The sequence below is a fragment of the Semicossyphus pulcher genome, unplaced genomic scaffold (genome assembly GCF_022749685.1).
Source record: "Semicossyphus pulcher isolate SPU_LCO1_2020_fin unplaced genomic scaffold, fSemPul1.0.p SCAF_17, whole genome shotgun sequence".
Taxonomy (NCBI): Eukaryota; Metazoa; Chordata; class Actinopteri; order Labriformes; family Labridae; genus Semicossyphus; species Semicossyphus pulcher.
In genome coordinates, this window is record NW_027211681.1 from 10,013,577 (window position 1) to 10,026,229 (window position 12,653).

Sequence of the window (12,653 nt, forward strand, 5' to 3'; positions counted from 1 at the left end):
TCACCGCTGTAGACAAGAGAAGACATAACAGCATTAACATGACATGGATTGTTAGAAAATCTGGTTGTAATGTGACAATTGGACATCCTGAATTGTAATAGGTGGATTAGGCGTTGAGAATGCTCAATGTAAACTTGACATACAGATATTCAAAACAGGATGAAGTAAAAACAAAACTGATATTGGATTGAAACCTTGATTTTTAAAAAAAATTATAATTGATATTAGGATTTAAACGTTTAAAGATTTTGATTTTCATCATCTTGCTTGACTCAAGAGTTGGTTTAAAACTATTGAATTAATCCTATCCTTATTATCTCTGAATTATGTCTGAGGTTACTGAATGTTGTTACTTAGGGCAGCATCTAACGGTAATCTTCATATGTGGATGAGTGTCGGGATTAATCGATTCTTGTTTGGCCTATAAATTCAAAAACATGTTTAATAGTTTCTAAAGCCCAAAATGACCTCCTCAAATGTCTTGTTTTACCCACACCACAAAGATAGTCATTTATTTATGAAGCTGAAGAGAATACTTTTTTTTTTTTATAATACATGACTCAAACCAATTATTCACTATGAAGAAAGTTGGCAATTCCATTTAAATTTTGACAATTTATTGATTAATTTCTACAGAATATAAAAATTTAACTGCAACTATTTTGAATTTAATCAATAATTAATGTCAATTCTTACTGTAAAATGTACGTTTTTTTTGGACATTTCCTTCTTCTGGATTCTCATTTGTAAGTCTGTGTCTGGCTAGAAAATAGTGCCTAATGTAGCCTAACTCTAACTGTCTTCAATGTGTCTCTTTCTGTGTGTGTGTGTGTGTGTGTGTGTCTACCCTTTGTTTTTTGTTTCACCAAAGAGACTATGAAACAAGGATTTTCTTTCTCATGTTGGACCAGTTTGATGATAAATTAAATTGATTTGAATGTGATGTGGTTTTGGCTTTTGGATAGACACATTAAATAGGGCTTTAAAAAATTGTGATAATTATTTGTCACTGCTTTCTCACCTGAAAGTGAGAATGAAAATATCATGTTATTTAATAAGGTGTAACACTGATATGACATAATTATTACAATATTATTACACATTGCATGTTAATTATAATTTTAAAGTGTAAGTAAATTGTGGAATATAATGCCTTATATATAATAATGTTTTAGTTATTGTGATGACTATAATCTTTCATCTGGTATGTTTATGTTTTTTTCCCTGCAGTCTGCTTCTGCCACTGGCCTCATCGTCTCCCCAGGTGTGAGTGTCGTAAAAGTGTGTGCATGTGTGTGTGTCTGCTGATTCTGTATTGGGGAGATGTACTGTATGTACCAGGACCGGGAGGAGTTGGAGGATGATCTTTATCAAGAGGATGATGCCGACTCCGATGGGTCCGAGGCAGAAAGCGAGCTGGAGTTCCACCTCTACAGCCAGCTCCACTACTCCTCCAATGCCGGGGACATGGGGGAGCAGGAGGAGAACGGAGAGGAGGCGGAGGGCCAGGACAGCCAGCAGCCAGAGGTGATGGAGAACACTGCAGATGTTGACAGAGAGCAGGAACACACTGAAGAAAGTAGGCCTCCTTCACCTGACATGAGCCAGTTACGGAAACACCTGAAGAAGAAACAGAAGAAGGAGAAAAGTAAACCCAAAGGTCAGAGGTCATCATCACTTTTTGAGGAGGTCATTGTGATTGACTCCAGCCCTGATGTCATCTCCATCTCTGAGGGGGACAGTGCTGATGATGATGAAGGTGTCTGTGCCCTAAAGGGTCAAGGCGTTGGAAGGTTGCAGACCTCCACCCCAGCTGGACAGGTAGAGAGCAAAAGATAATGAACTGTGTTTGATTGCTTGTGTACGAGAAACTGTTTGATTCTGTTGTTTCACCTGCTTAGATTTCCTTTAATGCAGCATGGAGTTTATATTAGTAACAGTGGAAGATTAACTACTCAAATTCGTAGAAAATGATGAGGCATAATTTTAGATCAAAGCAAATTCTCCAGAGTTTGCCTTCTGTAATGATGTCGACTTAAAGGTGCTATATGTAACTTTCAGAAAATCCTCATCCATAGCAACACGGTCGGGCGTTGAGGGAACTGCAGTCAACCTTCTTGTACACGCTCGCGCGGACACTCGCACACATGAACAAGCATCCAGGGTTTTTGCCAAAGACACACGAAACTGAGCATGCTCGGTGGATGTAGATCACATTCCAGTTTGGTTAGTTGGGCTTCACTAGATAAAACGTTTTTAGGTTATTCTTGTGTGTAGTTTGTGTTGTTGTGGGTGCCGGTCTTTTGTTGGCATTATCCATCTCTATTTCACAGCTTGCGTTGACTCGTGTTGTAGAGGCGTAGAATGAGCTCTCGGCAGAGGTACTCGCGAACGTGCGGATACGTCACATCCTCTTGTTTCGTGGAAAAAACGTCCCGAGTGCTTTACATAAAAATCAGCCCACAAGTTGTTAGGGCCAATGGAGGAAGTTGGGGAAGGTTTCAGTTTATCAGTTCCTCTACTATCCCTTCACACATTGGCAATAAAAAATGATATTTGATTGATTAATGTATGTAAAAGCTTACATTTAGCCCCTTTAACTAGCAAATTGTATCAGCTGTTGCTAGCTTATGTTGCTGAATTCTGAGATTCTTGCAAAAGGGGTCTTAAATCTGTACTTTATTGCTACATATATTATATTGTACTTAAAGACAGATACTAAAGCTGCATGTGCAAACAAACTGAATCGTTAGCAGTTGATAATCCATGTACATGACATGGAAATAAAGAAAAAGCATTGTTCTTGTATCACAATGCACTGCTAGTTTAGCCTCGTTGTGCAAGTGTAATACATCATCTTATATAAACATGTCTGAATACAGAGTGGGGGACAGCAGAGGCTATGTTGCCATTAGTGGTCATGAATCTGAGCAGATCTGGGCATGGAGTTCCTCAGGGTTCTATTCTTGGGCCACTGCCATCAACCTGTACATGCTCCCTCTAGGTCAATTTATATATGACCATAATGTTGCTTACACAGCTACGAGGACGACACTCAGATTTACATAGCTCTTTGACCAAGTTCTGAACTGTCGTTCATCAGACTCACTCTACTATTGCTTAGAGCAGGTAAACAGCTGGATAAAGTTCATTATCTCTCTAATTTGTTCTTTGTTGGATTCAGAGCTTAAAAGATGAAGACCCAAGTTTGAAGTCTTGGGTTATTAAGAGACTCAGATCTGAGCTTCAGCAGCCTCAATCATCTTAAACTCATAGCAGTAATCAGAGGTCTCATGTCCAGACAAGATCTAAGAGAAAGTCATTCATGCCTTCATTTCCAGCTGGGTGGACCATTGTAATGGTTTCCCTTGTCTGCTCTTCCCAAAAAGACAACTTTAACACGTTCAGAACATTGCTGCCAGATATTCGTATAAGAACCAAGAGAAATGATCACATCATCCTGTCTTAAATCTTTACACTGACGGCCAGTGATCAACTTGTTATGCATTTGTCATCGAGCAATATAAACTCAGTAGGACCCTTTGATCTTGAGGAAGTTGTAAACTGTAGATACTGCAAGTCAGGACCGCACACTGTTGGGAAAGCTGCTTTTAACTACTATTCTCTAAACAGATGAACCAACTTCCTTTAAATGCTGAAATGCACCCTGGCTTTAGTCTTAGTTTAGTTTTTCCAACCACTTAAATTTGTTTAAAGAAAAATGGTGCAGAGCGGACCTGAGATGGAATGTAGCATCACAGTATGTTAACATCTCAAAACACAACAGTATAATAGTCAAGCATAAGGGGTAAATATTCCCTCTACAGAAATATGCTAAAAACTACAACATAAATGCCTCTGCTGTCAGGCTCATCAAGTTTCAAGAATGTATCTGTAGATGGGATTTCCCAGCTACAGTGGAGTGTGATTAAACTATGTTATGACTCCACGCATGTCATCTCAGCACAGCATCAACCCACTTTTGTTTTTTTGTTTTTTTATCGTCTTTGAATATTTAACCCAAAACAACATCTATGTTATGGTTGTTGGTCTTGAAAGGGGAGTTTTTGGCCATTCAGTGTTTCCTTTACTCTGAATTCACTGCGCTGACTGATTTTGTCAAGCAGCAGCAATCAGCGTGGCATGTAGCAATGCAAGTAAATGACTTGCTGATGTAATGGGTCATTGCCCCAAAGTTCAACTCTAGCTGAATGTAATCATTTTAAACATTTGCCTATTATTTTCTTTCACTTTCAATGCACAGCTAGTTAGTGTTATGATCTGTTCAGGGGGGGGGATGCTTTATGCTACCATTGAAAGCTTTGTATTGACATCTACTGTATGATTTTTTGGTCATCCAGGGAGCCCAAAAACGTCTCAACGTGCCGTTGACTGTGGACTCCAGCAGCTCAGATTCTGATTCACAAGAGTCGGAATCAAAGTCGGAGTCTGAATCGGCCGATTCCTCCGATTCGTCGGATTCGGATGGTCTGGAGAACTGGATGATCCTGGGTCGAGGGAAGCAGGATGAAGACCACTCCATCTCACTCAACCTGGAGGGAGGGTCGGACAGCAATGCAGGTGTGTTTACGTGTGGCCTCATCAGTGTGTGTCATTTGTTCTCGCTTTGATCTTCATTGTTCAGGCCTTTTTTGTGCGCTTTGAATGTGTGTGACCGGGAGAACGGACGCACTGAGTATTTTTGTCCGGTCCAGCTCATTCAGAACACTTAACCCTACCTGCAGCACGTTGATAAGGAGCGGGCACAGCGCTGGGCTACGCCGCGTGCATGTTTGTATGTACACATGCAGCATCTGTGCCTGCATGTTTACGAATTTGTAAGCTCTTAGCATTCCTGGCACCGTCTGCCCGGGCCGCTCGCTCCTCTGATGCATCTTTAAGTATGTTTGTGTGCGTTATGTATTGATATGTGCGTGAAGGCTTGTGCGAGTGTGAATATTTGTGTTTATAAAATATTCCAGTTTCTAATCAGCATGCATGTGTACATACACTCGCAGACCAACAGTCATAACACTAATGCCAAAAACAAACAAACGGAGAGAGAACAACGCAGGAGGAGAGGGGAGGGGAGGTCGGGAGAGATGGGAGTAATCAAAAAATGAATAAAAATGTTCCCTGCAAATCTCTTCAGATCTCCACATTATCTTAACCTGCAGCCTCAGCAACCTCTCCTGCTCCTCTCCCGCTGCCCCCTCCCTCTCCTCCTCTACCTAACGCTCTCCCATCTCATTCTTTTTATCCTATTTTCTCACTATTGTGCTCTCTCCCAATCTCCCTCTCTCTGTGTCTCTCTCACTGTTTCTTCCTCATTTGAATTTCCCTGGGCTGATGTTTCTGCAAGAGTGCTCACTGCCTCCTCTACACACAACTGGGCTAAAGGAGGGGGTCTGGAGCTGGCGGGAAGGCTCGAGGTTTTGGCCTGGTTTTAGGGAGGAAAGGAGGATTTTAGGTCTCTGTGTCTCTTCCTTTCTTTCTTTCTTCCTCTCTCTCTCTCTCTCTCTCTCTCGTCTGGCTTCTCTCTGTGATCTTTGGAGCTTGACCTCGTGTCTGCACATGGGGGGTCATGGGTGTGGTGTGGAAGGGGTCTTAAAATGGGAGGAATGGGGGAGGGTTTAGTGAGAGAGAAAAAGGAAATGAAGGCAAGGAAATTTGAAGGACGAGTTGTGGGCTGGGAGCTAATTTGATACCATACATGGTTTTAGCGTGGTGTGTTCACACTGGAAAAAGTGGCAAATTAAATTATCGTGATGTCATGAATTCCTTTAAAAACCAAAATATTGAATTTGAACACAAAGCCTGGTTTAGCTTGTTTCACGGTGCAGCTGTTAAGAGCAGCTGTTGGCCACGCCGTAAAAACTCACAGGAGCACCAAATGGATATTAATCCACAAAGTAGTCCCCCACAAATCCACACTTTATTTGCGTTACAGTGAGGTGTCAAGGTAAAACAATACATTTTGAGCCGTTTTGAAAGGTGTACATCTTCAGCAGGAACAGATCGCCTCGAAGCTGAGAGCCACAGACAGGGAAGGAGAGTCAGACTGAATTCAGAGGGGAATCAAATCTTTTCGTCCTGTTTGTAGATGATACGAAAAAAATAGAATACAGCAGCTCTGTTCGCTTCCAGTGTTTTAAAGCTGAAATTAACCGCCCCTGATAACTTCAACAAAAGGAATACACTTGTGAAAAATGTCATACATACTCTATAATATGTGTAGGCCGGCATCTGCTTACTAAGTCTATAATAAGGTGGATGCAAGCGTTATCCATTTTCATTCTGTACTTTTTGACAATTGATTTTTAATTGTGCTCTTCATGCAGACTGTTATCCCACAGTGCATTGCAAAATTGAAATGAAGGAGCCAGTCATAACTGCAAAACATTAAAACAGCTAAAGGGACTTTGGCGAACAACAGATAAGAACTATTAAATCTGACAAACGTTTAGGTTTCGGTTTATGAAGTTTAATTGACAAAGGCATTACGTGCAGGAAAAATGTAGTCAGGAAGTCGATCGTCAGAAAATTAATATGTATATTATCTTTTTTTTTTTAAGCAGACATGGCAAACAAGCTGCAGGTTCTCCCTCCTTACATGTGACAATTTGCTGCTTTTCTCTCTTCAATATGACCTTTGAACTGTTGGTCGATTGTGATGGAACTAGGGCACAGTTTTGATTAATTCTCCTCTTTGTCCCTCCATGTGTAGGTTTAATTCTGCTCTCATCCAAGACAGTACACTGACTTGTTTCAGACACCTTTTTCATTTTAAAGAGAGAGGAAGAAGACCAGTTTAATGTCACTGAAATATGGCTTGCTGATGTTTTTATATGGCAACAGTAACAGTTGCATCCGTAACCCAGGGCTGTCGGACACATATACAGATTGATTTCTGTTTTTATATGTTGACTCCTGTAGCCCGGGAGCCGAGTGTTTCTGAGTGTGAGCGTGTGTGTTAGTGTAAGTGTGTGAGTAACAGGTTTGCACAGCAGTGACTAATAGTATTTGTACGCCTAAACCCCATCTCAGCATCACCATCAAATCACATTCACTACACTTAGCCTCCTCTTTCACCCTACAGAAATTGAATCCTTTCATCCTCTTTCTCTTGTTCTCTCTCCCTCCTTCATGCTGTCACTTGTTCACATACTTTTACAATCTAATCTTTTCTCACTTCTTCACATATGTTTTTTTTTTTTTTTATATCAAATTCGTGGACACACATGCTCACGCAGGCCGAGCAGCTATCTGACACCTGGCCGTGCAGGGGCAGCTGTCGGGGGGGGTGGATCTGTAGGGACACTGGATAAGGGAAAGAGAAAAGATAGTAGAGAAAAGGGGGATGAGCGAGGCCCGTCTGGCTGTCCGGCCGCCATGCAGCAGCAACCAGATGGAACAAGAGAGAAAAAGGCGGCCTTCCCAAAAATCCAGCTCAGTGCCTCTCCCACCCGGAGAGGTGTGTGCGTGTACATGGCCGTGAATGAATCCGGAGTGTAGGCGGGGTGTGCTGGAGCTAAACTTGAATCGTAAGTGGTTAAACTTCACTCAGTGGTCACACTTTTTTTTTCTCTTTCTTTCTCTGTTGCTCCCCCCAGTTCTCTCCTTCGCTTTTTTTGTCCCCTCGGTCGTGGTCAGTGCACACCAAACTTTGTTTGAGGCTTAGAGAGTCAGCTCTGGCTCACTATCGGGGTGGCCGATCACATCAGAGTGTGTGTGTGAATGTGTGTGGGTGTGCTTCAATGAAAGTCGTTTGTGTGTTTGTACCCAAAGGTTAGCTCTCTCTATCTCACAGATGAGAAAGGTAAGCTCTTCTTTTCTCTTGTCGTCATCGTATCGTCTCTGTTCTTTACAGGTTTGTCATGTTGTTCAGATTGTGTATGCATAAAAAAAGTGTCAAATTTGTGTGTTAAAGCTGAAGTACGACTTGTTTTCACTCATACATGTGTGAATAAGTGATGTTACTCTGGGCCTGAAGCTCTTCTCCCTGCAGCATCTCGCCCTCTGAGACCTCAGTCGGCCTTTGTATCGTTAGAAGTGTGAGTCATCGCAACTCATGCCAGCGTACTGTACGAACAGACGGAAATATGGATTTAGTTTTTGTGTGTTTGCGGGCATCAGGATTGTAATGTGTAAATTGCAAGTTGGGTACCACACAAAGTGTGTGTCGTGTGGGTGTGCGTTTGTGAGCGTGTATGTTGTGGGTGTGTGGGTGGGCGGGCGGGCGCTGCAGAAGGGAGGCATGGATAGGATCAGCTCTTATCTTGGCTGCCCAGTGCCACACGAGGTGTAACGCCACACCCACACTACCACACAGTGTGTTTGAACAGGCACACACACACACACAGACACACACACACCATGAAATCGCTGTGCCATAGTTTGACTTGTATTATCCAGTTTTTACAGAGGATATGCAAAGCAGATGAGAATCTGATGGAGGCCTAATATTAGCGCATGCAAAATAAATTGTAAAAACATGCAGTTGCAGCCAGATGCTGTTGTTTTAAATAAAGCTTTGGATTGAACGCTGAAATGTAATGATAACCGTAAACTGGTAGCACTATGTATTTTTAAATATGAATATTATCTTCATCGAGCGGCCGTGCTGTCGTGTCCAAAATCTCTCGTTTCCTCTTTTTATATTTTCAAAATAAAATGCAACATTTGGCCTCTATGTTGTGATTTTGAGAGGTTTTATATTTGAATATGTTTGATGGTAAAATCGGCTGGAGCAATTAAAAACAACAAAGATATAGTCTGAGTGTTTTGTAAAAGCTTTTGCCCTTGAACTCACCTCTGCTCTCATTTTAACCTAAAAAACACAACGGCAGTGAAGTGTCAGGACATTTTCTGTTTGTCCAATTTTCGTTATTCCTCTCTCGTTCATGACATCTTATCTTCACCATGGACCCGCGGCTTCTAGTTTTTCCAGCATTTTCCTTCGAGCTGGTGAAAATTGATTGTTTACACATTGAACAACAGCAGGAAGGAGTCAGTAGAAATCCAAAACGAGAAGGAGAGATGTGAGAGTTTCAATCCAGAGATATCTAGGTGGACAGACGCAGAGCGGGGCTGAGCCCCAGACAGACGGAGAGAGAGACGCTAGTGGGTAAGCCAAAGTGGATGAGACAGGCCTTGAAAAGGATCGGCTACGGTGTTTCTGTCGGTCAGGGCCGGTTTGTCTCCAGATCTCAGAGTGGTTCTAACACGGCCAGGTTTCTGGCTGCACGCGCTGAAGTCATCGTTCAGCATCGTCTGTCAGTCTGTGTGTCAGTTCTCACAGTCTCGAACTTGACCTGAGCTGGGCTGGTATGAAAACCACAGCTCTGGTTTCAATGTTGTGTTTTTCGAATTCAGTGGAACAGCTGTTTATGTTTTTCTGAGCACATGTTCATCGGGACGTTTGAAGGTTTAAGTCAATGTTGAAGTAGTTTGGATTTTACTGAAGCTGTTATTTAAGTAAAACGGTGCATTTTACGTAGTTATAGAAATAAAACTGTATTCATGTTCTGTGTTCGTTCGGCGGAATCAGACGAATAACCCAGCTGTTACTTACTGCAGACGTGTTTTAATTTCAGCTGCTGCCTTGTGTCTCTCTCTCATGCTGATCTGAGTTTATGAATACCACATTTATCAGCATCTGTAAGGGACGAGCCATCCTGTCTGAAAGTTGGTCAAAATAATCTATGAAAATTTCTCTTTTTTTTTTCTTGGAAACTTTGACTCAAAAACACCCACAGACTTCTGCGGTTGTGGATGCAGGTGTTCATTTGTATTAATGCGGCTGTTTGTTCTTCAATTTAAATATAATCTAGTAGAAAAAACATGTCGACTTAACTTTCAGACTTTACCACACACACACACACACACACACACACGCACACACAGCCTCAGCGTCTTTAACCAAATGATGTCTGTTGATGGATTTTATTTCGACGTAAGACTTCGGCTCTTATTTAAGATATTTAGTTCGGGTTTAATATTTAACGTTGTGGAAATGAAAGAACATTTTAGAAAGTGAAGGTGTGATAGGTTGAACGGTGTGTGTGTTGGAGTGTGAAGGTGTGTGTGTGAGAGGGAGCCAGTGTCAGCCTCACCACGCCTGAGGTGAGCCCAATAAGCGTGCCCTGACCCACTGGAACGAAGTTTCACCGTCTTTAGTTCCGAATAGAGAAAGAATGTGACGTTAAATAAATAGTTGTACGGTATTTATGTCTGATTTTTGGGCATCTAAAATGTTGAATTTACAGCTAAAGGTGCTTTTTGTTTAACTGAACATACAACTTCCTGTTTCAGTAACCGTAGCCTGGAGGAAGGGGTAATAACCAGGAGACCAGAGGGTCCCTACTGTAGTTTAATGTGTGTGTGAGGAGGAGGAGCGAGAAGAGGGAATTCCCGTGTTCTTCTTTAACCTTTATTTAACCAGGAGACCCCGCTGAGAGCAAGACTCTCTTTTCTAAGGAGACCTGCAGCAGACATTGTGCCCTGAAGCTACTGGATAAGACATCTAGACGAATACACACACGCACACCGACACACGCTCATGTATGATTAAATAAAACTTCACTTTATCCTGCAGTGTGAGACTGTAACGGTGTTTTTGCGTGGCGTTCAGCCTGCCCTGATCTAGGCCATCTTTTTTTCCCTACCTCGTGCATTTTCACCGCCCGTCATTTCTTCTAAGACCTTATGAAAGGTCGGGCAGGAAGGGACGGAGGCGAGAGTGGCAGAGGAGAAAAAAATGTCAATTACAATTACCAATAATAATCTTTATAATTAAGCAATCACTTAATAGGAAATCAAATTATTGTGGGGGGTGACAGTGGGACAGAGGGAGCTCCCGTGGGACTGTATTAATTTCTCTTCTTTTATTTGGCCGGAGAACTTTCCCCTTATTGTCTTTCTTTGGTTTTCAGGGCTGGGAGGGGTCGTCGAGAGGGCTTTATTAACTGCTAGCCTAGGGTGGTGATATTTTTTTAGGGCGAGGAGGGGGAGGGTTTGGAGGGATATGTATTAATATTAATACGTTTTTGGGATAAGGAAGAAGAGGAAGAGGGGCGAGCAGGATGGGTGAGGTTGGAGGGGTGGGGAAAGGCAGTCATGGATCCACAAAATCAGCCTCTCTCTCTCCCCCCTCGTTCTCCCCTCTTCTTCTTCTTCTTCTGTGAGCACCAGCGCTCGCAGAAGAAGAAGCTGTTTTGGACTCAGAAGTTCAGTTTAACAGTCAACAGGATAAGAGGGAGAACACACGACAAGGCGCATTTAGGGGTAGTACACTTGCTCTGGTATGCAAAAGGGTTGCCTAATAATAGCTGGCCAATGTTTTTCACAAGGTCCCAGAGGATGACCGTGTGTGTCTGTGTGTGTGTTTGTGTGTGTGTGTGTGTGAGAGAGATTCTTGGCAGTGTACCACAAAGACACACAAGTGTGCCTGTTTAGCAGTTTCCTCTCCAGAGGCTCCTGGCAGTGTGTACGCGGCCATTCCAAGGCTTCTCCCCGTGTCTCTTAATTAAGGCGCTCGTCAGACACGGAGCAGCTGGGCCTGGTCTGGCCGAGCTGGCACTCAACATATTTCAGTCAATCGAGCCCGTCCCTCGTCCTCCTCTCTTTCTCTTTCTCTTTCTCTCACTCACTTTCCCTTCACCTTTTCTGTTCTGCCTTAGCTAATCGCTTCGCCCCTTTTTAATCTGGTTTTTTTACACACTGTTAGCATGTGTTGTTTCAGTGCTATATGTTGATGCTAGTGCTCTCTAATCACTGCTAAACTGGTTGACCTTTGCATCACACCTGCCTTCAATAAAACACTAATTAGAAGTCCCATTAGGATGTGAGAGCTCGCCTGTTAATAGGCCCTTAGATACAGGGATTTAGGTGCAACACGCTAACATGCTAAAGAATTGAGCAGTTATCAATGGAGGAAGATGCTAACTCGTAGCTGAGGATATGTAAGTATTTCTGTCCAAGAAAATATCTGAAAATTGACATCTAAATGGTGCTTGAGTCAATTATAACATGAATGAGATGGGTCGTGCCTAAATACATTTGATAATGGCAACATTTTTGCTCAAACCTTCTAATTTAATGATGTTTTTAGTAGTTGCGTTGGTTAAAGTCAAACTTGAAACTTGCATTTTGCCAGGCAGCAATGTGTCGTGCTTGTTGGATGCTGCGTCCTCGGTCACCTTTGGAAACTGCCTCTCAATAAGACTTTAGTCACTGACATCCCTTACGCATGCATGCTAGCATGTAGCCTCAGTCTGGATGATTATTAAGAATACTTGCATCATGTGATCATGAATGAAAAGATTTCATGTGGTCTAAAGCGGGAGATATTTTATCGGGTCTCGAGTATTTGTAAAAACCAGCACAAGCCGAGGTTATTTCAGAAATTCAACATCAGCCCGTATCCATACCAGCACTCTACCTTTCCTCCGCTAACCCTTCAGCTCCACCCCTCCCTCCATCCAACCCTCCCATCTCTTTTTTTCCTTCCACACCCATTCCCGACCATCCTTCCATACGACCAGACCAGGCCCTGGTTACGCGGCTGTTGCTATGCCGGCCTCGCAGGGTCAGGATTCACGCTATAGGCTTCCCTGTGCTAATCCAGGCTGTATGTGGGATCTGTCTGAGGA

General features: G+C 42.6%; 1 protein-coding gene across 1 annotated transcript in view; it reads left to right on the top strand.

Moving 5' to 3' along the window:
- The first annotated feature begins 1,323 nt into the window (after positions 1-1,323).
- zcchc7 (zinc finger, CCHC domain containing 7) overlaps positions 1,324-12,653 on the top strand; it is a 48,021-nt gene continuing 36,691 nt past the window's right edge. Inside the window, exons 1-2 of the mRNA XM_069665939.1 lie at positions 1,324-1,821; positions 4,362-4,581. Of these exons, the coding sequence (XP_069522040.1) occupies positions 1,324-1,821; positions 4,362-4,581 (718 nt within the window). The remainder of the gene's footprint in view (positions 1,822-4,361; positions 4,582-12,653) is intronic.